This window comes from Pyrus communis, chromosome 6, assembly GCF_041283825.1.
Source record: "Pyrus communis isolate YQ-2024b chromosome 6, ASM4128382v1, whole genome shotgun sequence".
Lineage (NCBI taxonomy): Eukaryota > Viridiplantae > Streptophyta > Magnoliopsida > Rosales > Rosaceae > Pyrus > Pyrus communis.
The window spans coordinates 12,336,067-12,361,742 of NC_142570.1; the positions used below are offsets into that span (position 1 = coordinate 12,336,067).

General features: G+C 37.2%; 1 protein-coding gene and 1 pseudogene across 2 annotated transcripts; both read left to right on the forward strand.

The window, feature by feature from the left end:
• The first annotated feature begins 6,417 nt into the window (after positions 1-6,417).
• LOC148696304 (uncharacterized) lies at positions 6,418-16,397 on the forward strand (annotated as a pseudogene). Its single transcript, XR_015963617.1, has 4 exons — positions 6,418-6,543; positions 9,016-9,169; positions 9,953-10,673; positions 16,113-16,397. The product of XR_015963617.1 is annotated as an uncharacterized LOC148696304 (transcript).
• Positions 16,398-18,009: 1,612 nt separating this feature from the next.
• Positions 18,010-25,644, forward strand: LOC137710929 (uncharacterized). The gene is made up of 9 exons (XM_068450095.2): positions 18,010-18,276; positions 19,850-20,001; positions 20,340-20,427; positions 20,786-21,491; positions 22,006-22,050; positions 23,119-23,216; positions 24,097-24,222; positions 24,637-24,726; positions 25,217-25,644. Exons 1-9 carry the CDS (start codon positions 18,220-18,222, stop codon positions 25,331-25,333), a joined length of 1,479 nt encoding a protein of 492 aa, XP_068306196.2. The 5' UTR covers positions 18,010-18,219; the 3' UTR covers positions 25,334-25,644.
• The last annotated feature ends 32 nt before the right edge of the window (positions 25,645-25,676 follow it).

Below are 25,676 nucleotides of genomic sequence, written 5' to 3' on the forward strand. Positions count from 1 at the left end.
ATATGACAATCAATAATTTTTCTTTCTTTATTCTCCGACAAAGCGATATTCTTAACTATATGACACTAAAAACACAAAGAAATACAAATACAAATAATACATATATATATTTATTTTTTTTTTCTCATCAAGCAACCATTTGACTTGTGTATCTGCCTGTTTGGTGCTAAAGAAAAGTCATTCGCAGACTAGTGACACTGACTCTAGTGTTTCTCCTCTAACTACTAAGGTGTTCCTTACTCCTTAGTCCTTAGTTACATAGGTGAGTGAATGACCTTGTTGTTACAGAGAGTGGCATAATCTCAGAGGTCACTTATATTTCAGCATCATCTGAAGCCATGCTGTTTAGTCGGAATAATGTATCAAATGCTTGCTTGGGGAACCATGGTGTGAAAGTTGTTGGAGCAAAAGGGCTAGGCAATGGTGTTATCATAATCATTTTTTTTTTAAGTTTCCAATTGAGTATACCTGGATTCTAAAGTCTATAAAAATCCTATCAAATCCTAATTTGACTACACTCACCCTGTTAAATTACTAGAGGGACTAGCCGAGAAGGACGATGATGGATTACGAACCCATAAATCGTAGAAAGAAAATCCTAGAGGAATTACGATGACAGACGTCAGAAGAGAGGGCGGTGAGTGCTGCGGGGTGCTGCGGGTTATCATCCTCCCCCCTTATTTATTTTTCATTGCAGGTCATCCACCTTGAATTTCGTTGCGACAACAAAGTCATGTGATTTGTTCCCAACAACAACCACGGTAACAAATATGATTATATGATACTAAATGGGATTGCAAGTCAATCTTCTTTTAAAAATCAAAGCTCATTTGAATCTAATAGCACATTTGACAATTGTCCATAAGGTGAGTGGGATAAAAGTTTCCATAGGAGCTGTTCGTCGTTAATCGAGACCCAGATCAATTGCATAAGGAGAAAATTCATGGGACTCATGAACTTAAAGATGTTGCTTGGAATTGGAAACCCATTCAGTTTATTGATCCACATTAATAGGTGAGCTCCACCAAATATGATGACATGCTTTTCCTTGAATTTGAGTCTCTTCAAGTTTGCAAAAGGATGATATTCTACTTGAAAGTATGTGTGTGTATGTGTGTGTGTGTATTATATGAATAGATTATGTTGAAATTTAAGCTTAAGTGTTAGGCCATTTTTGACACACCCCGACCCGAAATGTTCACTAGGACTCTGAATCGAGCTGTGCTAGCCAACACCTGGAAGGTGACGAAGCTATAAAGTGTAGTGATGTGGAAAAATGTGAGTAAATTTAAACCTAAAAGTGCCTAAGTATAAGAATGCGCTGTGAGCGGGAATGAACCCACGTCACACGTGATGTCAGAGCTTAAGTATAGTACAGTAAGATAGGGTGGGAATTATACCATCGAAGGTAATCATCCACACCAAGATTTGCCAAGAATCCTCGTCGATATGAAAGCTTAGCTGCTAAAACCTGGAAGGGTTAAAAACAAGGATAAGTGGGCCTGAAAATAAAGTTATATGAAAACCTTTTTGAAAACATTGTAACCCCTCGCCGTAAAACAAGTATAGTTTCCAAAATATACTTACTACGTATAGTATAAAAAATACTTACCATAGCCTACAAAATCTCAAGAATTCATTACGGCAAAAGCATGACATCTATAATCACAAAATCTCAACAGTAGCATAATAAAATCAGATGCTCGTCGATCTATGCTAGAACAAGTCAGAGTCGCCTGATGCAACTTGTACGACTGAACTGATGCTCATCAATCTATGCTAGCACATGAGTCGAAGTCGCCTAATGTGACATGTACGACAGGATTGGGTGTAATCATAATATACGCTTTAGTGCTACAATTATGTAAAGACTGGCGCTATTCGCAGTCACCTACGAGTTGGAGTTGCCTAATGCAACCTATACGATAGAACTGGAACCTACTTGGATCCAAGGCGAGCGTGCGGTGCGGAGGTGAACATACACGTGAAAGATTGGCCCTGGCCCTGGGCGAGAACTAACACCAATGTAAGATCCCATATCGTCTAGAGGAGCGGATCCTGTACGCCTTATATGTATATTTCTATCTCTAACTAGCATGAGGCCTTTTGGGAGCTCACTGGCTTCGGATTTTGTGGGAACTCAGAAGTTAAGCGAGTTCGCGCGAGTGCATTCCCAGGATGGGTGACTCTCTGGGAAGCTCTCGTGTGAGTTCCCAGAAACAAAACCGTGAGGCCGTGGTAGGGGCCCAAAGAGGAAAATATCGTGCTATGGTGGAGTCGAGCTCAGGATATGGTGGGGGCCTAGGCCGGGATGTGACAATTTGGTATCAGAGCCAATCCCTGGCCAGAAATGTGCCGACGAGGACGTCGGGCCCCTAAGGATGGTGGATTGTAAGATCCCACATCGCCCAGGGGAGTGGATCCTGTAAGCCTTATATGTATATTCCCATCTCTACCTAGCACGAGGCCTTTTGGGAGCTCACTGGCTTCGGGTTTCATAGGAACTCCGAAGTTAAACGAGTTTGCGCGAGTGCATTCCTAAGATGGGTGACCCACCGGGAAGTTCTCGTGTGAGTTTCCAAAAACAAAACCATGAGGGCGTGGTCGGGGCCTAAAGCGGACAATATCATGCTACGGTGGAGTCGAGCCTAGGATGTGGTGGGGGCCCGGGCCGAGATCTGACAACCAAGGTGTAGCAATGATGAGCAGACTACATAAATACAATCATGTCATAGTGGTTCGATAGTTCTAATCAACATAATATCATTCATAGCCGTAGATATAATCATGGCATCAATAAACATATGCATACATATGCATCCCGTAGGATCTATGATCACTTCGTAATTTTCCGTTATTTCGCTAATTCTTATAAGCATTAGTCTAAGCTAGGCATACGTAGTTAATTCTCTTTCGATGTATAAATGGAAACTAACAAATATGTATATACTATATAAAAGAAAATACCCATTCACCTGAAGTCCGCGCTACAACTCCCTAGCATGAATATCGAGGCCGCCTGTGGCCAAGTCCAATTTCGTCAGGAAAAGCTCTAATTTCCTTCGAACTTGCTAGAAACCCTAGAAATGGGTGGCTTTGATTCGTCACCTCCGGTGCTTTGCCGCCCCTATAGTTTTTTGGGCTTTGTTCCAGGCCTCAAGGGAAGTCTAATGGTGGTGGTAATTGATATGATAACATTAAGAAATTGTGGGATTTGTCGTCGTGGACTCTGGGAAGAACACGTTCGTTCCTCGAGTTTCCTTCGAGAAATAACACCAAAACTCGTCGATACTTAGGTGGGCTTCGATTGTGGGGCATCCCTGAGTCTTTTTCAAGTGATGCCATCACCTGAATTCGTCAGATTTGGTCAGAAAAACCACGGGTTTCATGCCCAGAAACCTGGTTCTATCATGGGTTAGAAGGGAAGGAGCCGGGTCGGCCCGTTTCGCCCTCTCCTTTCCCCTCCTTTCATTCTCTTCCCATTGGTCAGCCTTCTTCCCCTCTCCTTTCCCGATTCGCCACAACCTTCTTCCTTTCTCTCCCGGAACTCTTCTTTCCTTTGTTTCTCCTCCTTTCCGATTTTTTTTTCTTCTTCTTTTTTCCTCATTTCTCACAAAATAATCTTAAAATAATAATATAATAATTAGGAGAAATATATAAAATAATAAATAGTAATCTTTACAAAAGTACTTTTCGGATTTGAAGTTCCATAATACCCTATCGTAACTCCGGTTTCGATTCAGATTACGTTTACGCAATCGTCCCGTCGAGAACTTCGAGAGTACCGTAAAATAGTAACTTGCACGCGTCAATAAATAACGGTCAACGAAAATCAACAATCTCACCAGTAAGGCATTTTCGTCAATTCATTCTTTTAAAAAAAAAATTAATAAAATCGTAAAATTAGGGACGAGTTATCACAATCTTTAATGGAGAGGGCTAAAGGACTAAAAGCCAAAAAAATTGTCTGAGTTGTCCAAAAACTCATCTTCAACTGATGACTGGTCTATAATTGTATGAAGCTGACCAAACCATTATTTGGCCAAAAGGGCACTAAGCTGGCTAAATGTAGGCCCCTCTTAGTGCTTTTTTGAAGGCCGACCCCTCATTTCCAATAATTGATTCAAATTTAGTTAGATTCAAAAACATCTAACAGTAATTTAATTAAATTAACTAATAATTTTAAAATATAAACTTAAAAATAATAAATTATTAGAGTGGCTATGTTTAGTCTCTTAAGTTATAGAAAGTATATGAGTATGACCTAACACTATTTATTTAAAAATAATTTTTTACAAAACTATAATACTAAATAAGATTATATTTAATAAGTGCACTTCCATTAACCTTAATCTCATGTTTGCGAACTTTAACTTTGTGATTCTGATGGTAGCCAACATTTTGTGATTTTTGTAACCCTAGATGCACTGACACGTGACACCCATGAAAACCGATCGGAAACGAGGACAAAATAAAAACAAAAACAAAGGAGAAAGGGTGAAAGATGCATGGCAACGTGGCAAACCGTGTGAAGGGATGGACAAATTTTCTGGTATAAAAAACGAAGACAGTTTGTCCCCAAAAAAAAAAAAAAAAAAAAAAAACCAAGACAGAATACAATGAACAAGAGAAAAACTAAGAAGACTCTTATAAAACTAGATTCTCTCAATGAATTTTTTCAAACATTTTACAATTTAACGTTACCTTTTATAATAATATTATAAAATATTATGTAAAAAATATGAGTCGACAATAATTCTGCTTCTCATTAGCATTTCTCCCATAAACAAATCAAATTCGTTGCCAAGTCAACTTATGGTCTCATACACCAGTCCAAACCCCAAAACCTAAAACAGAAACAACATTAAATTTCCACATCTAAATTCCCATAAACTATTCAATGATTTCAATCCCTCCCTTATTTGCATAAAGGCTTTTTAGCTAAAATGGTCCTTAAGATTTGCATAACATATCACTTTAGTCCCTGAGATTTCAAATTAATAGAAATGGTCCATGAGATTGTCCACCATCCATCATTTTGGTTCTTCTGTTAAAAACTCTGTTAAATGTCCTAGAGCTCTTGACCGGAAGTTTAGGCAATTTTCAAAGCTTTGTAACTCAATCGTTTCTTAACCAAATTCGACCCATAATATATCAAAATGAAGATAGGGAGGTGAAGAATAAGATTTTACCTATTTGGAAGCCCAATGGTTGCCGGAGACAGCCGGAAAATAGCCTCAAAGTTGACTGGTCCGAAGGAAAACTGAAAAACTCGCCAGAAACTGGGTAAACTTTAAACCTTCATAACTTCTTCAATACTCAACAAAATCAAGTGATTCAAAAACTAAAATCATAATTCTCGATGAGAAGAAGAGAATGGTACCTTTTTTATGGCTAACTCGTCGTGGTTTGGCCGAAAAATGGCTCGAAAGTGGCTAACTTGAGATAAAGACAACCATTTTCGAGCCGTTTTTCAGCCAAAATATGGCAAGTTAGCCATTACAAAAGGTACCATTCTCTTCGTGCTATCGAGAAGTATGATTTTTGTTTTTGAATCGCTTGATTTCGTTGAGTATTGAAGAAGTTATGAACATTTAAAGTTTACCAAGTTCCGGCGAATTTTCCAGTTTTCCCTCGGACCAGTCAACTTTGAGGCTATTTTCCGACCATCTTCGACAACCATTAGGCTTCCAAATAGGTATAATCTTATTCTACACTTTCCTATCTTCATTTGATATATTATGGATCAAATTTGTTTAAGAAATGATTGAGTTATGAAGCTTTGAAAATTGCCCAAACTTTCGACCAAGAGCTCTGGGACACTTAACGGAATTTTTAACGGAATGACCAAAATGATGGATGGTGGACAATCTCAGGGACCACTTCTATTGATTTGAAATCTCAGGGACCAAAGTGATGTATTATGCAAATCTCAAGAACCATTTTGGCTAAAAAAACATTGCATAAAAAGAATATTCAACCCCCCAGTAAATTTCAAATATTTATATCATTAAAATACTCAAATCTTGGATTCAAATGCCACCCCAAATTTTGGCATAGTGCCCAAAATCTCTAACTCCCTATTTTCAAAGAGAGCGCGTTAGCCTCCTCATTTTCATTTTTCTCTCGCAGCTTTTCTGCCTTTCCTCTTCGGAAATTTCCAAACGCCTTCACCTTTGCATACCCGAGCCCAATTCCACCATTTCGGAATCAGATACAAAACCATCTCTAATTGCAAACCCGACGAGTTCCTCGCGAACTCGTCCTCCCTTCCGTTGACTGCGCACCCAAGTCTGCGGCTTATTCTGTAAGGTAAAAATCCCAAAGCTTGTTCCAATATGCTCATGTATGTGTTATGGATATGAAAATCTATACGAGAATTATCTGAAATTCGATCATGGCGGTGGCTCCGACGGCTCCTATTTAGATGATTGGTATGGGGGATACAACCAAAGCCGATCCGATTTGGGTTCGGATGCATATAGGAAGCGGTTTGATGCAGGTCCCGATGCGGGTATAGCGATGGTGTTTATGCTTATGGAGGTGATAATTCTATTCCCGCAATGGCTAATAATCTCGCCCCAAGTTCGTTAAATCTTCCTTCCAAGTTTTGATTGTATACGATGCTTCTGATCATATGTGTACATCCTGATTAAATTTTGGGATTTCAATCCATTAGTATTATATTGGGCGGTTTCACATCTGGGTTCTTCGAGTTACATTTTTTAGGTGAAAGATCATTGATTTGCAAAAAATATTGATGATTTCTGAATTCTCGGGCATTTCTTTGTATTGGGTTTCTATATTTTTTATCTATCTATAGCAGCAATCAATCTTTTTCTTTACGTGTTTGATCAAATCTTTGTTACAAAGTTTACCCACTTGTGAATCTCTCTTAACAATTAACTTCTTTCAAGTGAAAAATTCCTGTTATGGCTGTATATGCTTTCTAGTATGTGATTCGGAATCTTATTATATTCGAAATATTGTTTCTTGCTTTGTATAGATTCACTGTGTGTTACGATTTACATTGCACGCGTGTTTGGTAGTTGATTTATTGTCTGTTTGAAAAATCACGATTAAAACAATAAAGGATTAGTTGGGTAATAGATGCTTTGTAAAGATGAACAATTTTTGTTTACTAAACATGCATTTTCGAGTTTCTGAATCAGTTAATCTGTAGTTTTAGTTTTAGTACCAAAATTGGATAAAATAAGGGGAATTGATTCTAACATAGTCCCAGTTGGAGCAATTGTGTGTTTTTTAGCGTACTTAATTGCATAAACGATGAGAAAATTTTCATATTAATTAACGTTAAATGTATGTCCATGGCGGACTATTGCATATGCAACATTGAGGCGTAGACATAGCTTGTTGAACTTCTTTGCAATTTGACTAATACTGCTTAAATGATGTGACTGCAGCTCTGGACAAAAAATTGGTTTTGCATGAAGATTCTAAAGATGCATCCTCCTATAAAAAAGGAGGGTCACAAGATGATAAGTCTCTGGTTGTTTGCTTTGGGGAAAAGCTAATTGACTTTATGCCCACCGTTGGTCGAGTTTTACTTGCTAAAGCACCTGTTTTTAAGAAAGCTCCTGGTGGTGCTCCTGCTAATGTCGCTATTAGAGTCGCAAGATTGGGTGGTTCAGCAGGTTTCATAGGCAATGTACATTAGATTCTGTGGATGCTGGTATTAATTTCTCCCCTTGGCTTTTGCCTTTCTTCCTGGGATTTCTGTTAAGAAGAAGGATTTCTCTAGTAACATTTTTCTTGAAGAAATGAAGTGTGTTCTGATGGGTTTAGGGTTAGCTTCTAGGGTCAGCTACCATAGGTGTATCTCTAGGGTAAGCTTAAGGCCATATTGTTGTAAATCAGCTTTTCCTTAATTTAAGGGAAGTGACTGATTAGTGTAAAGTAGATAAAGCTCTTTTCCTTAATCTAACGAAGGTGACTGATTGGGTGTTGTAGGTTAGATTTTGTTGGCTGTGATAGACATCCTTCTTTTCTTCCTTCTAGTTAGCTGCTTGTTGCAGCTAACTATCCGGTCCTCTTCCTCTTCTCTTCTCTCATATATACCCTGTCACTTGTACATTTGAATATATGAAATACATTGAAACTTAGAACTAGAAAATCAACAATTTTGTTCCACACATGTAAGAATAATGAAACATAGAAAGACGCTATCAACCTGTTTACTAAAACCCCCCAACGGTTCAACTCTATATTGACTTTGTTGAGCATGGCATGATTCAAATATGCATCTTTCTCATATTGTGTATTTAACCCATTTCACAATCTCCAGACATGTTTTCGAACGATGTTTTCTCTCATATCCCCTCAACACCATTACAAGATATGACATAAGTTCATTTTACTTTAGCATCAAGTTCGTTAAGGAACTTTTAATTTATGTATTGAGGTAAAAGTAATTTGTATGTTTATTTTTCTTCTCATGCAGAAAACCGACTCATCTACCTTCGCCTTTTGGTCAAAGAGCTCTATGGATATTGAGCCAAGGCGTATTAGATTGCAGTCAAATAGTTACACTGCCAACACCCTTTTGGATACAGTGATTGCTACAACTGTACATGTTGGAAATTACTAAGATGTATAAACATTGATACTTGTTTTGAGATGTATGTGATGCTTTGGTTCTATGTGAAAATTACTGAAGGTGGGTTGGATTAATCATTTCGTGTTTCAGTTATATATGTGTTCATTTTGAGTAGGGTGGTAAACTACAGAGATTGACTTTTGTGCCTGAACTTTTAGACTCGGGCCTATATTTCATATTGATCAAATAGGCATGAGTAGTGTACTTACACGAGGGGTAGTGTTTTGTTGTGAAGTAACGCCAGTTGATTTCTCTGTGCAAAAGTGCATGAATATCAAATGTATTCCTTCAATGCATAATCTCTAATGAACTCTCTATCATTCATTTTGCGAACTTATTGAAATTTGTTATCAACACTTGTTTGACCCTCTTTCTTATTTCGTTACTGTTTTTATTAGGTCCCCGATGAGGCAGTTACAAAATACACGGCCTGTGGGTCAGATTTTGGGGCTTTATAGATCTCAGGGAGGCTGTATAGATCTCCAAAGAACTAAGAATGGTGTAAAACAAGTTCCCAATTCTAGTTACCAGGTTTCCAAATCATCTCCTCAGGTATGAAATTGATTTTGTTTAACTTGTCTCGATGTCTTCAACTAGAGAAATAGAATTAACAAACCCTGAGGCGAAAGCTCATCACATGGTGCTTGGTCCTGATTGTTGAAAATTTTGGGTAACTGTTGTCAAAGTGGAGAATATATCTTTGTACCGCCATACAAGTGAATTATGTGTCTTGGAGGATGCTATATCTAATACAATTACTAGGCACTACATGGATAGTACTTTATGACTTCCATTTTTTATGTATTCATTTGGAAACTCAAGTATTTTTAAATTATGTTATAATATTATCAAGTATATTTTAGGTAGTTACTATATTGTAGTAAATATGCAATTTTGTTGGTTATTTTGTACTAAAATATATATATATATATATATGTATATATTTGTTAAATTGTTTTTTATTTTTTATTTTTTTTTATTTTGGAAAATAATTTATAACGGACATTAGCTGTGATCAATTAGTAATCGACACCGGCCATAGCACGTGGTGTTAGATCTCAATCTACAACGGGTACAATCCGTGGTTATATTGCATTTGACAACGGGTATTGTCCGTGGTAGAAATTGAAACTTTTTATTACATCTAGAATACTAACGGGTACAATATCTGAGGTGAATTGCAATTTATCATGGGCCTTCACCATGATAGATGAGCTTTTTTCTTCTCGTGCCACTAGCTTTCAGAAAAATAGCCCTCTGCTTTTTTTTCTCAATTCAAAAACTACCCATTTGCTCTTCTTTTCGTAACTTTTCAAATATCGGAATGGATTTTAGAAAACCCATTGCGACCCAGCAGAGGCCGTGCTGCGGAAGGACTTTCTGATGGACGATCTTAGCTTCTGCTCATCCAACGGCTTCAAATCCTTCCCCCGCCGCCAGTGCTGCACAACCACCGTCCGCTTCCTCCTCGACATTGACCTGAAGAGCTCATCATTATCCAAACCGCCCACTCACGAGCACCCCAGTAAGATTACTCCTCCAAATCCAGTCCTCCGCCGAAGCCGCTCCAGAGCCGCCGCCGCTTGCTACGTCGTCATTAACGCTTTCAAGAGCCTCCCATCCTCGCCGACTCTACGAAAAGGCGTGGTCTTGCTTCTTCCGAGAAGCCTTTCGCGGCGGCTGCGGAGAAACAAAGGAAGAGAAAAAAGAGAATGATATAGGACAGTGGAGATTGTTCCCTGAATTTCTCGAGGACCAACCTCTGCCGTCCGACCAAACCAACACCACCGCAGCCAAAACCGCAATCACAGTCTCCAGAATTTCAGCAAGTACCAGAAGCAGTGGAAGTAAAAGTGACAGTAACAGTTGGGGAGAGAGCGAGTTTAGTTTAAGCACCCAGAGTTCAGGGCGAAACGCCGTCGTGCTTGTCAAAACGACGAGTTTAGGGAAAGATAAAGTCAGCGAGAGAATTGGCGGGGAAGTGGGTGAGGATTCCGCTACCATGGCACGGCCAACCACCCCCACAACCACCACCTGCTCCCCTCAAAACGATAAGGTACGTCAACCAAATGCGTTTTTATTATTATTTATGCCTCGCATGCGTAAAATGGTTCTGACAACTATTTTTATCACTTGGCTGATGAGTGGTCTGTTTCATTTGGTTAATTGATAGATCTAACAACAAAATCACACTTTTAAATTTTTAGTCCATGTAGTTCAAGATTTTAATTTAACGAATTTGTTATTAACACTTGCAAAAGGTCAAATGCATTTTTTATATGCAATTTATCACTTGTGTTTTTACAGCAATAAAATACATAATAATATTTTTAGAATATTAATAACAATTTTTAAAACTAAGCTCTCATATTTTGAACGTGATAAAAATAGCCTTTGAATGAGCAAATGTTTTCTATTGAAAACCTCTTACTAAGGTCATCTCCAACCGAATGATTCAGAGGGCCAGAAGGCCGAAACTAACTTGAAAATCGTCTCCAACCGAGGGCTAGGCCAGAGGGTTATGGAATCTGAAAGGGCCCCACAGAATCGGAGAGGGCTGGAGGGCTGGAGGGTTGGCTGCATGCAGCCAGCCAGCCAGCCCGAGGCTGGCCAGAAAAATCAGCTTTCTTGTCGGTTACAACCGACAGGGAATGCTTTAGAAAAAAATTCAAATGCAACGGCTGGTTGACGTCAGCTAACCATTGCATTTGATTTTTTTTTTTTTAACAGTTTTATTATTTTTTTTTTATTTACAAAATTTTTCCTATAACTTCTATTTTTCATTTTTTTTAAATTCTATTTTTTTCCCATAACTTTTATTTTACAAAATTTGTTTCATATTTTTTTTAAATTCCATTTTTTCCTATAACTTCTATTTCACAAAATTTGTTTTATTTTATTTTAAATTCTAATTTTATCCTATAACTTCTATTTCACAAAATTTGTTTCATATATTTTTTTTAAATTATATTTTTTTCCTATAATTTCTATTTGACAAAATTTGTTTCATATATTTTTTTTAAATTATATTTTTTTCCTATAATTTCTATTTTACAAAATTTGTTTCATATTTTTTTTTTAAATTATATTTTTTTCCTATAACTTCCTAAGCCATTATACAACATTAAATAAATAACATTAAACAATATTAAACAACATTAAATAACATTAACCAACATACAAATTATACAACATAAAAAAAAAACATTTAACAACATGAAACTTAAACAACTTTTTAAAAAAACATTTAACAACATAAAACTTAAACGCCTACTCCATGCTTCTTTTGGCCTAAAGATGTGCAACAAGATCCTGTTGTAGGTACTTGTTTGTGGTACGAGAACGTATCATTTTATAGCGCCTCATGTACATATTTATAGAGATACTACCAGTTCTTGGATTGAAAGGCAAATTAGGCCCATCCATATATTTTTGCATGAGCCCTTCTTGACCTATTTAGATCTTTTTGGTTGTCATCGGACTCTCCATCAATATACCCATCTCGCTCATCCTCCATTATCATATTGTGTAAGATGATGCAAGAAATCATGATGGAGTCCAAATTTTCTCGACTCCACCCTCTTGTCGGTTCGCTAATGATCTTCCACCGTGCTTGTAGAATACCGAAAGCTCTCTCAACATCTTTCCGGTACGCCTCTTGGTGTAAGGTAAACAACTTTTCTGCATCATTCCTAGGGTTTGGAATTGCTTGAACAAGTGTCGCCCACTTTGGGTAGATGCCATCTGCCAAGTAATACCCCATATTGTATTAACGGTTGATGTAGTAGTCAAGTTGAGGTACTTTACCTTCCGTCAAGTTATTGAAGAGGGATGAACGCTCAAGAACTGTAATGTCATTTTGGGATCTAGGGACTCCAAAGAAAGCATGCCAGATCCATATGTCATATGAGGCAACCGCCTCTAACACAACAGTTAGCTTTCTCGACCTTCCGCTAAAGCCTCCTTACCATCCGGTGGGATAGTTCTTCCAATCCCAATGCATGCAGTGTAATGACCCTATCATGCTTGAAAACCCACGGTCTTCAGCTTTGCGAAGGAGATGATTCAGATCTTCTTAATTTGGCTCACGGAGGTACTCGTCTTTGTAAACCTGAACAATTGTTTCACAGAATTGTTCAGGAGTATCAAGGCATGTAAACTTAGACATACCATGGGTTTCATCCATCGAATCAGCTGGGGAGCCATAAGCCATCATTCGGAGTGCAACAATAACCTTTTGATAAGGTGAGAAACCAGGGCGGCCTGCTCTGTCCCGCTTCTGTTGAAAGTATGGATTGACCTGCTAGACATCATGAAGTAAACGCTCGAAGACATGACGCTTCATCTAGAAGAGACGTTTGAAATCCTCTTATGTGTACACCGAGTTGGGGTTGAAGTAGTTGTTCATCAGATTGGCATGCGACATCGCTCTATTTCGTGGTTTGTAAGAACGACCAGCAATAGAGCCACCCCATTGAGGTTGTTTCTCAGTTGGCTGACACACCATGGCTGCTGCTCTGTTTTGTTTGTTGCGTGATGTGATATATAATAGCATTCAAATTAAACCTTCTTGTTGACAATTGTTGTATGGATAAGTAGGGATTGTTTTAGGCTGGGGATTAGGAGGGATTGCTAATCTACTTAAAACTAACTCAAAAACACAAAACTAAGCTTAAAAATATTTAACTAGACTCAAAGAACTCGAAACACAGTAAAAATACTCAAAACAACACAAGATAATCAAATAGACTCAAACTAGACACTAAAGGTGATTTGGACGAAAATTACTTTTAACTTGACTCAAAACGCTTAAAAACACATGTTTGGACATATTCTAACTAGTTTGACATAATAAAGTAAAGGGGATTGGGTTTTTGACGAAGTTAAAGTAAAGACAAGTAGATTAAAGACTCTTAAACAACTTGGACGAAATTGGGTGAAATATGGGTGAATGGCTAGCTAGAGGGTTCATCTCCACACATGGCACATATGCATATAAATCGATTTCCAGTTATTTTTCCTATAAACCATGAATGACAATGCCCCAAATTAACCATGAACTGCAGAAATTAACTCTCAGATTTTCCTAATTTCATTGAATTGGATGGACAATGCATCGGCAACCCAATTATTCCTCAACAATTCCCTATATGAAAAACATAATAGAGATACAATCAAAGATCGTTAAGTTCTATGAAAATCATAAGCATTGACATGACATTCGTAACTATGAACTGCATGATACTCTTGCCATGGATTTACTTAACACGATTGTGACTAGCAACCTCCACTACTTGTAAATATAAGTTCATAACTAATAGGTGAAATTCCCTTATATTTTAGCATCAAATTCATGCATGCAAACTAAGTAGGCCTCATTAATCAACATACAAGAATAAGTTATCAATCAAACAGATAAGTAAATCGCATTCATGTTTTATGAAACAATAACTGGAGGAAATCAACTCATATCACATATATATTCATGGCTTTGAATCCACCTTTAGCTAAAAAGAAATTAGTTCCTCATGTTCACAATTAAACAAAGACAATTAAATTTAAACATTGAAAACTAAGATAGAATACACCTAGAAACGCTCCAACAATCTAACGTCTTAAATGGCAAGCACGGCTCTAGGTAGCTTCTTCTTCTCCTTCCTTACACAGTTGCAGCACAATGGGGATTTTCTGAGTTTATAGCTCGTGTGTGGTGTGAATTATGGTGTAAATGTATAGGATGTGGTGAATGATAGGTGCGGCAGAATGTAGTATTTATAGGGCTAAAACACACAGCATAGAGTCATTGTTTTGGAGAAGAATTAAACACTCCAAATCCACAAGGAAAAGGCCATCTAGAAATCAGAAACCAAAGAGAATAGGGATAGGGGGTGCGGCAGATTTAGGCTTCTAGAAAGAGATAGGTCTTCTAGAAACATATTTTTATGTGTCCAAGTCTGAAAACAACTCCCCCTTGTAGCTGGAATTAAGGTAGCAAAAGATTAGGATAGGATAAGATAAGATAAGATAAGATTGGATAAGATAAGGTAGTTTGGATAAGGTTCCATGTTTCTTGCTCTTTCCTTATCTTCTTTGTCTTGAATTTGTTTCTCCATATTTGTAGCATGTTCCTAGCCTCTTTTGACTTCAAATTCGTCCATCCACCTTGCTCCATATCCAAGCTATCCATTCCAGCCCAAAATTGCTCTAAAATTCACCAAAATGCACTTTCTTGACTCTTTTGCCATTTAAACCTACAAGCACACGAAAATGACTTAAATCACTATAATAAATAGAAACTAACTATGTAAATGCAAGAAAACAAGCTAACTAACTCGCATAAATATGCTCCTATCATTGCGCCTTACTTGAATTTCTTCATCAAATTCATGCATTCGATTATGCCAAAATGCATTACAAACAAATTGAGCTGGAGTTGTTTATGTTTTTTTATTTTTTTTTATTTTATTTATTTTTTTTTTTTATGGAAACTGGAAATGTAATACCAGGGCAAAGATGCCAAATATATACAAGAAAAGTCTACACCGAGACCAACAAGGAACAAAGTGGCAAAACAAAGCAGTGAAAGGAATAAGGAGAAAGACACTAAAACCAGGTTCAAGTGTCACCCCAACGACTGCCACTAGACATCAAGGGGGACAAGGTAAACCATCCTTATTGAGGACATGAACCAGCAAAGATGGTGGTCTGCAGACCCAAGTAATATTGCACATCTCCATACTTCTTCGTGATGCCAAAGTATCTGCCTCTATATTGGCTGACCTTGGAACCCAAGACCAGCGACAGTCTTGTAAGGACTCCACTACACGTTTAACAACCGTTAAGGTAGGAAAGGCCTCTCATATGCCATTATCCAACGAAGTTGATAAAGATGAAATCATCTCATTCGAATCAGACTCGATGATTACCCAACGATGGCCCAGAGTCGCAGCCAACTCACACCCTCTCAAAAATAGCTAAACCTTTGGCCGTGGCTACATTGGGAGCCTGGACCTCGGACCTTGCTGCAGCCACAAATAAACCCTGCTGATCTCTGAAACGCATTATGATCCAATTTACAAAACTTTGTACTTATGACCAGAGTTGTTATATTATAATCACTATGTATAAATTATAACTGTAAAAAATTAAGAAAAGATGAGAACGTTTAGTTATCCAATTGCATATAGGGTCAAAATAGGTAAAATTATTACGAACTGTCTATCTATTTGCTACAATTAATTGACTAAATAATCTTTATTATTTGATTTTTTATAAGGATGATCCTTAGTTAATAATTTATAATATGAATGATTTTAATTTTAAGTGTGAAGCTTTATGAATCAGCCTCGAAATATTTTATGAAACAATTCCAAGCATTGTTCGTTACAAAAGGGATCACCAATGCTAACGATGACTAGGTTGAGGATGATAAGAGAATAGAGGATACAATACTTAACTATTTTAGTGAGTTGTTTTGCTCTTTGACCTCCTGCAGCGCTCTTGGGAGAATAGAGTGACGGCTACGATGAATAAGGAACTAGACAGGTCCTTTTCTGCGGAGGAAATCAAAGCAGTTGTTTTCCAAATGAAACCTTCCACGACTCCTAGACCGGACGGTATAACACCTTTCTTCCAACGTTTCTGGCATATTGTGGTCATGATGTCACCATGGATGTTCAATCCTTTCTCTCCTCTGGGAAATTGCTCAAACAAATCAACTATACTTCGGTTTCCCTCATCCCGAAACAGAAAATGCAGAAAGATATGCGCATATTGAGACCAATTAGCCTCTACAATGTTCTCTTCTAAAATTATGTCCAAGGTCTTGGCTAATAGGCTCAAGAGTATTCTTCCTATAATTATTTCGCCAACTCAGAGCGCGATTATTCCTGGTAGACACATCTTAGACAATGTCATCTTGGCTTCTGAAATTTCCAACTTTTTAGCAGAGAGGCGGCGGGAAAAAACAAATTCTTATCGCTAAAGCTTGATATTAGCAAGGCATATGACCATATTGAATGGACGTATCTTCGGAGTGTCCTTATTAAGTTGGGTTTCTGCTCCAAGTGAATTGATCAGATTAGATTTGTGTCACCACTGTCTTAGACACTTTTATTGTCAATGCGAGTCCTCGTGGCTATTTACATTCTTCCCGTGGCCTCCGATAGGGAGACCCTCTTTCACCATACCTCTTTCTTCTATGTGCCGAAGGTCTCTCGGCCTTGATTGTCATAAACGAGCGTGAGGGCCTACTCACTGGCATTTCAATTTGTCCTGGAGCTCCATCTGTGAATCATCTTCTTTTCGCGGATGATTGTCTTCTTTTCAGCCGTGCTAAAGAAGTCGATTGCCTCCAAATTTCTTCAGCCGTGCTAGAGAAGATGATAGTCTTCTTTTCGTGGATAATAGTCTTCTCTTTTGCGGATGATAGTCTCTTCAGCCGTGCTAAAGAAGACCATGAAAACGTCTCTGGTAAAAAAGTTAACCTTCATAAAAATGAAGTATGCTTTAGCCGAAATATCAAACCACCGATGCGCTCGAAATTGGCTCATCTGCTTGGGGTGTAGGCCATTGAACGCCATGAGAAATATTTAGGTATTGTCAACCATTGTTGGGAGAAATCACTCTTGATGATTCGGGTTTATTAAAGACAGAATGTGGAAAATACTTCATAGCTGGAAGAGCAAGCTTTTGAGTACTGCGGGCAAATAAATTTTGATCAAAACCGTGGCTTAGTCTATGCAGATTTACACCGAGTTGTTTTCATCTCCCTAAACACTTCTGTGAAGATTTAAACCGGGTTGTTGCCTCTTTTTGGTGGAACGGAAACGATGGGGAGAAACAGGGGCGAGGATCCTCTCCTAATCGTTATTACGTGGATCCTAGGAATTAATTCATCTTAGTCTTTTATCGTACATTATGCAGTCAGTCGTTAAGTATTGTTTGTTTTCAATTTTAAATTAAAATATTAAAAATAATTACTGATCGCAGGATGACTAATATGATGAACTGATACCTAAGATCCTCACAAAGAGGATCTAGATAGGATTCAATTCCGAGAAAAGGATTCATTAGTGTTCCTGGAATAAATTGACACTCCTAAATTGGTGGGTAATCCAGATTAGCAAATTTGTTGAGTGTACATTTGTCATACCATCATTTAGTAGTCAATTTAACAAATTGATTAATGAATGTCTGATACTGCAACTAAACATGACTTTATGTATATAAGATTAAAATATTTTAAAAATATTGTAGAGGATTGAAATTACACTCAAACTAAAGAGGCAATCTGTAATTTACCGAAAGATAAAAACTACAAAATGGACGGTAGCCAAGTGGTCTCTCAAATTCCAATCAATACAAAAACCCACGTGAAATAATACTGTAGTGGGAAACCAATGCGACGGTCCAAATTAAAAGTTGGTTCCCCACGTGATTCAAAGGCTCTAATCACCCTTCCTTTTATTTATTTTTTGTTTAATTGTAAAAAAAGGGTTTTTCTTTTTTACCGTTTTGCTGGCAACGTTGCCAGTCTGAAGGAAAAAGCAGAGAAATTTTGAAGAACCCTATTCTGCTTTTGAACCCGGAAAGCCCGAATCATGATGACGAAAGGTCTGAAACGTTTTTCTGTATCGGACTCCAACTCTGACTCGCCTGTAAGTACCACTTCCCCTTTTTAAAATTTCACATTTTTGTTGTTTTTATGCAATTTTTGTTGATTTTTTTTTTTTGGGGGAACCCTAGTTTCTAGCTTTTGTTTTTGGGATTGAAGTGTATTGGAGGCCCTGCGGATTTTTTTTAATTGTTTTGTGTGAATAAATCCCAAAGGTTTTGAATTTTAAGCTGATTAGTCGAGCTGTTTAAGGGGGAATTAGCTTATAGAGGTTGCAACTTTGCATTATATTATTAAGGAGTACATAATCCAAAAGGGTTATTGGGTTTTTATTAGTTTTACAGATTGGAATTGTGGGATTATTTGTTAAAAAAAAATCAACTTTTGTCAATTTGTGGGCTGACCAAGGATTTTGTGGGTACACGAAGTAATAAGGTAGGAATAATAAAGTAAAACTGAGCAAAGGGTGTGGAAGATATGCAGACTTTAAAAAGGAAATTAGGCGGCCGTTCTCTTCTTAAGGAGAAGGGTAGACGGCGAAGTTATGGTAGAAGTAAGAAGGAGCAGGTTTTATTGATGTCAAGGAAGATGTTAGGCTTATTAGCTTTGACTTGGAGTAATGTTAAAGTTAGCCTTTCGATAGTGACAGTATGTAGGTGAGACCGGAAATGTCCACTGGTATGGGATGGTTCGGTATGGGGGTTTTGAGGAAATGGTACCAGACCATACCGAACCAATTAGTTTCTGTATGATCTGGTATCACTTTGGTACCATATTAAATAATTCTCAAATTTAAGAAGCATGGCATGAAAAGTGTAGAGGAGTTGAGCAAATGACGCCGTCTGAACTCGGTGCACAAATCCAGAAGGTTGTTGCAGGCAGCCACCAAGAGGCAATTGTTAGTCCATTTAAGTTCATTGTCTTAGCTAATTGAACTTAATTGCAAGCATATCTAGTTGCAAGGGTTTGAAATGATGTCCTTTTTAAAGTACATCGGTAGCAATCATCTGGATGAAGTCATTTTTGGGATTATTTGGGAGAACTCGGCAGTAGGTTAGCAGCTTCTGCATGGGGATTGAAGGAATGAACTTGCAATGATGTCCATTATAAAGTACATCGGTAGCAATAATCTGGTTTTTGGGATTATTTGGGAGAACTTGGCAGTAGGTTAGCAGCTTCTACATGGGGTTCGAAGGAATGAACTTGCCAAACAACCAACCAATTAAAAGGGGACGGGACACATCAATTTAATATATATATATATATATATATATATTAATATTATATTTAATTTCCATCGGTTCGGCACGGTATTAGTTGATGCCGCATCCATCCTGATTATTGAGCTTCGGTTTGGTTTCAAAATGAAACATAAGTTTTTAATAATGAAAGGTATGGAACGGTTTTGGTTTTACGGTTTCGGATGTCTGCCTCTAATTATGGGTCTTATGCAAAACATCGAAGGGGCTATTGGTGGTTTTAAATTTCCACATTTAAGTTTTTCAAGGGAATACTATTTCTTATATTGGTGGGGTGTGGAGTGTGGGGGTTAGAGATTTTGGAATGTCAGTTGCTGTGTTAATTTTTTTTATATTTTCTCTTTCACCAATATGCAGTTCCGGAACAAAAGGATTATGGCGGGATCCTCGTATGACTCCAATAGGGCAGAGCCTTCTCAAGAGCAGTCAACAGATACACCTCCATTGGATGCACAGCGGGCTGCATCATCTCGGCAGCATGTGAGAGCTCTGAACACCCAATTTGCAAGGTCCATCTTATTTCTCTTGCAACAACTATATATGCTTTCATCATGTGTATGTGGCTAAATGTGGCTATGCCCAAGTTTCTTATCAGGTTTCCAACTAAATTGGTTTCTTTTTATTGACACTATTCTTCTTTATTAAATATTACGTACGCATTTCATTATATCAGTATGACTTGATATGATTTATATGATATTGAAGTTTCTACATTATTTAAATTTCCTATTTGTTCTCAAAATTATTCCTGCTACTCAGAATCATGGCCCTTAGTTGTCTTATGTTTATTGGAATTTGGACCTTTTAGAATTGATAATGTTTTCTCTATGAATATGTTTTTGTACAGTTGGGTACAAACACAACTAAAGAATCATCCTGATGAACTTTGGGAAGATGGTGTCCGTGATTATCTAGCTCATGCTTCAAACATTATGGTAATTCTCTTCAACTTTATATCTGTTTGAAAGGATATGTGTACAGTCTGGGTAATTCTACATTCTTAGCAATTAGACGAGATGTTGAATAAAATTCTTTCATAGAAGCCATTTGGATTAGTTCATTCAATAATTGCTTGTTCAAGACCTCTATTTCCTTCCTAATTATTTCCATTTGGCATGGTAGGGTGGGGATGGCAACAGTTTTCACCTGCATACTCTTTCTTCCTTCGCATTATTAGTTTCTCTATCTCCCCCATCCCCACCCTCCCTCCTTTCTCTTTTTCTCTTTAAATTGTTTCTACCATATAGTAAATGTTTATTAAATTTAGTTTCTGTATTCACACCCTCATTTCAGGAGAAATTCAGTGATGTCGTTAACTGGCTTAAAGTAAATGCTGCAAAAGGAGAAAATTTGGCGGCAGCAGGATCTTATATTACTGCTGAAAAGAAAATGGCTCCCGAGTCCGCGAATAGTAATACAAAATTTAATCAGACAAAACCCTTTTTTTCACCAATTGGTACAACTGTTAGCTTTGCAACTTCATGGAGTTCTGGAGTATTCTCCAACGGCCAAAGCTCTGCAGGTGCCTTCTCCAACAACCACAGCTCCACAGGAGTAACACCTACAATCCAAAGTTCTGCAGGAGAATTTTCTAACAGTCAAAGCTCTTCAGAAATATTTGGCAGCCAGAGCTCGCCAGTCTTATTGACTAGTCAGAGCTCCGGACTATTTCCCAGTACTCTAAGTTCTGGAATGTATTCCACAAGTCAGAGCACTGGATCAGATCAAAAGAAAACTGAAAGTTTCGGAATATTTGCCAATATTCAAAGCTCGGCAATATTTTCGAATAATCAAAGCTCCGGAGTATTTTCTAGTAGTCAAAGTTCTGTGGCTTTCCCCAACACTCCCAGTTTTGGACTTTTCTCCAACAGTCAAAGCTTGGGGTTGTCTTCCAATACTCAGAGTTCTGCGGCATTCTCCAGCACTCCCAGTTTTGGATTATTATCCAACAGTCAAAGCCCTGGGTTGCCCTTCAACAATCAGCCCCCTTCCATGTTTGGTGGGTATCATATTAACGACATGTTTCATTTATGGTATAAATGGTCTTGATTCTTGATGTGTTTCATAGTAGATCCGATTATAAATTCAGATTACACAGTAGAGCAAAAATGTTTCATTCCTAAATTATGTTGAATTATTTTTATGGACAGAAAGAACATGGTACAAGTAATTAAGGGTATGCTGACCAGGAGAAAACACTGATATTGTACGGTGCTTTCCGGAGTATTTTATGATAAAGTTTGTAGATTCCTAAAAAGTGCAGAATGTTTAATCTACTGTTGGAAATGGTTGCAAGTAGCTTGATATATTTTCACAATTAACTTATTACTTACTTACTGCCTGTCATTGATTTATCGCTAGTATCATGAACATATAGAATCTTATTTAGAATGTTAAGGAAAAATGGCACCGTTGAATATCTACCAGCCATACTATTTCTAGTAGAGGAGTGTTACTTCTGTGAGTTTGATGTATTTGACATCCTTATTTTCTTTTTGGTAATTTTGTACCAGGATTTCAAAGTTCAGCTCCCCCAAAGCAAGATGAAGCAGATGATGGTGAGACAATAAGTTTTTGCTCTTTTACCTTTACTATTATTTTCTGTTAATTTCCCCCCTCAATTTACCTCTTCATATATGTTTGATTCCATGTCATATTTTTATTTCATATGCTTTAAGCATCCAACTATAGTTATTGTCTTGATGAATGAGTTCTCATTTGTTATCTAGAAACATTTCTCTGAGTGAAGCTTGTAAGCTTCCGATGTTTGGTTTTAATTTGTTAGAAGACTTTTTCATTGCTAAATACCACCTTTTGTTCCTTTTTATTAAGGGTTAGGCATTTGATCGAGTTGTTAATTTGTCAATTAATTTGAAACCTAAAGCCTATTGCTGCAACATAAAAGGAACTAAGTATGTTTTCAATTGGTGCACCTGTGATGTCAAGCATGGAATCCCTTAAGTAAATGCCTGTATCCTACATGTTGAGTCCTCCAATACTAACGTGTTTCGTAGACATCCAATTCAAAAAAGAGTAGTCCGGAGATGAAGTTGACACATTCAGGACACCTCACTTGGGAAACCTGGGACAATTGATTTATCTTTTTGTTTTGTTTTTGTTTTAAAGACTACCAACAAATAAAGGCACTTCCTTGACTTGCAAAGTTAGGAGTTGACTAAATAATTTTTTTTTTTTGTTGCAACTTGGGTAATTAGATATCATATTCAAATGCTTCTGTTATGTTGGATTTTCCTGACTGTATGAAGAAGCTTTCCTTGGTTTTCAGAATTTAAGGGAAAGAAGCTCATGCGTCTATGACTTCATGATCATTAAATTTGAATTTATTGTCTCTCCAGTTTGCATTCCTTTTAGTGTTCCACTAGTGGGTCTATGTGGCAGGACATGATTATATTTGTGCCTTTGTGTCAGGTTCATGGTCCAAGTTTGTGGACATATAGGGTTTGCATTGAACTACATCCCGTTCACCATATTTATAGCTGTTAAAATTTAATGGTGATGGTTACCTGTGCTGATAGTTTTAGAAATTATCTCGATATAGTTGTAGAAATTATCTCGATATGGTCTTCGATTCTTTTTAAGTACTGAATGTTCATGTTCTGGTCCAGAAAATGGATTGGAGCAACCTGGAAGCCCATCTGTGGAAAAGTCTGAAGAGAAGGGTGTTGTTGTAGTCCATGAAGTCAAGTGCAAACTTTATGTGAAGGTATGTGAGTATGAAACTTTGTAATCTTCTCTATTCATTAAGATAACATTCATAAATAGCATTCTGAATTTGTTCATAAATAGAATTCTGAATTTGTTCACTCTACCAAAATTTGAAACCCTCTTTACTTTCATTGATTTCCAAATGTTGTATTTAATCCCTTTTTTCATTCAAAGTTTATAAAAATGCGTGCTGGTATCAGTCTATTGATACTTAATTACTTATATTGGATTTTCCATGTTTGAGTTATATGAAGATGTTGATGTAATAGATATATCCATATGTACAAAATAGAGGTTTTAAACAATACATATCAGTAGACTTAACATGCGCATTCATGCATTTTATTAACTCCTGTACTGCAGTTACTGATGCTAGTATTTTATTGTGCGGTATTGTATTGGTATGTTTCACAAAACCAAAAAAAAAGAATAAAAATAAATAAGGAGGGGCAGCCTCAGCTTTAGACATTTAGTCCGTATTTCATACATAAAAGGCTTGCCTAGGTCAACAACTATGGTGCTCTTATCGGGTGATCATGATGATTAATCAAATTACATACCCACTGAAGAACATTTCATTAGTGCCATTTGGTACTGTTTTAGGAATTTTAGTATGTTCTCATGTCAAGTTATTAAAATAATAATGCGTGTTATCTGTTTGTCATGCTCAAATTAACTGCTGTATTTTTGGTCTGAGATCCTTCCGTTTTTAGATAGGAAATTTCTGCGATGCAATTTTGTTTATTTACATTTGCATGATGCCTTTGACGGGTGTGTTTTGTTTAATGTTTTGGTAACCTGAGATTGCATGTGCCAAGCACCATTTCTAACTTGCACATTCTGATTGACTTTTTCAACACCCTCTCCATTTATTCCAGTCAAGTGATCCAGCAGATAAAGATGCATGGAAAGATAAAGGCACAGGGCAGCTATCTATTAAATGCAAAGAGGGTGTCAGCAAGGGTACAAAAGAATCAAAACCAACAGTCATTGTTCGAAATGATGTATGTTTTCTTCTAGACACATAAACTTTAGTCTTTTTAGTTTGATTGTGTGCTTTTAAGAAGTGTGGTATGTTGGCAAAAGGGTGTAATTCTTAGATTTGCCTTTGTTTGAGAGAAGAAGAAAATCTTCATTTCTGTTGCTTTATTGCAATTTCGTCCTTTTAAAGTCATAATATTTTTTAGTTTCTGTTGTCCCTTTTCGTTGTTTAAGTCAGGCCTGTTGTTTCTTTTTAATGGCTTCTTGATGAGTTGAAGTCATTGCATTTAGAAGTATATGTTTTCAGCCGGTCCCTTTTCGTTGTTTGAGTCAGATCTGTTGCTTTTTTTTAATGGCTTCCTGATGAGTTGAAGTCATTGCATTTAGAAGTGTACGTCTTCAGCCGAAGTTTAACTTATTCTCTTTTCTGATGGCAGGTGGGAAGAGTGCAGCTTAATGCCTTGTTATATTCTGGCATTAAGACGAATGTACAGAAGAATTCCCTTGTTGCAATATTCCATACTGCGGTAAGACAATGCTGATATTTGGATATCCAATTCGTAATTTTTGGTCGATTTAACTTTACGAAGGAAAAAAGAAGCCAGGTTTATACAACTATCGATTAAATATCTGACCCTCAGAAAGGCTATTATAAGCTGTTTGGCTGCCAAAGAAAACTCTTGATTGTTTTTCTCTGGGATTCTGGGTTTATTTCTTGATCCATTAATTAGTTTTAAACTTTTAATCCTCGTAGATTGTAGAGAAATACGCATGCACGTATGTTCTGTAGGGAAATTTGAAATAGTTTTTTGTGTCACTGGGTTTTTTTTGGGTTGGTGTGTAAAGTAAATTGTTAAGAACAAAACATATTGTCGGGTCTTCAAAGTTTCAAGCAGTAGCGGGGCTTAATTGCCTTATACATAGTTTCGGATGATGCAAGGTACCCCGTGAAGCATAAATGTTAACTTGTAATTCATATCATCCAATAATAAGTGCAATTTCTCTTGGATTTTGTAGGGCGAAGGTGATGAAAATGATAGTGTCGTGGCGCGTACTTTCTTAATTAGGTTGAAAACAGAGGAAGATAGAAACAAACTGGCCACAGCAATCCAAGAATATGCTCCTGCATCCTGAAAACGAGTTCCGGTACATTGAGCTACAATAATGTAATCGTGTACTGCTAGAAAGAATTTAATTTTTTTTCAAATTTTGCGAGGGCGGGTTTGTTAGCTGCCTCTTTTTTGAGGCTCCGAATCGAGCAGGGTCAGTTTTGATGAGACTCAATAAAGTTAGTGTGTTTAGGAAGCTACCAAATCTTTGTACCACCATTTACCTATCGAAGTTGCAATTTAGCCCCTTTTATCCCATTTACCTGGCAATTGTTGGATCATGTATGCAGCAATTTTTCACCGGTTTTCATGGTTGATTGGTCCCCTTGTACTTCATTTTTTTTCCGGTTGCGATGTTCGCCTTTTAC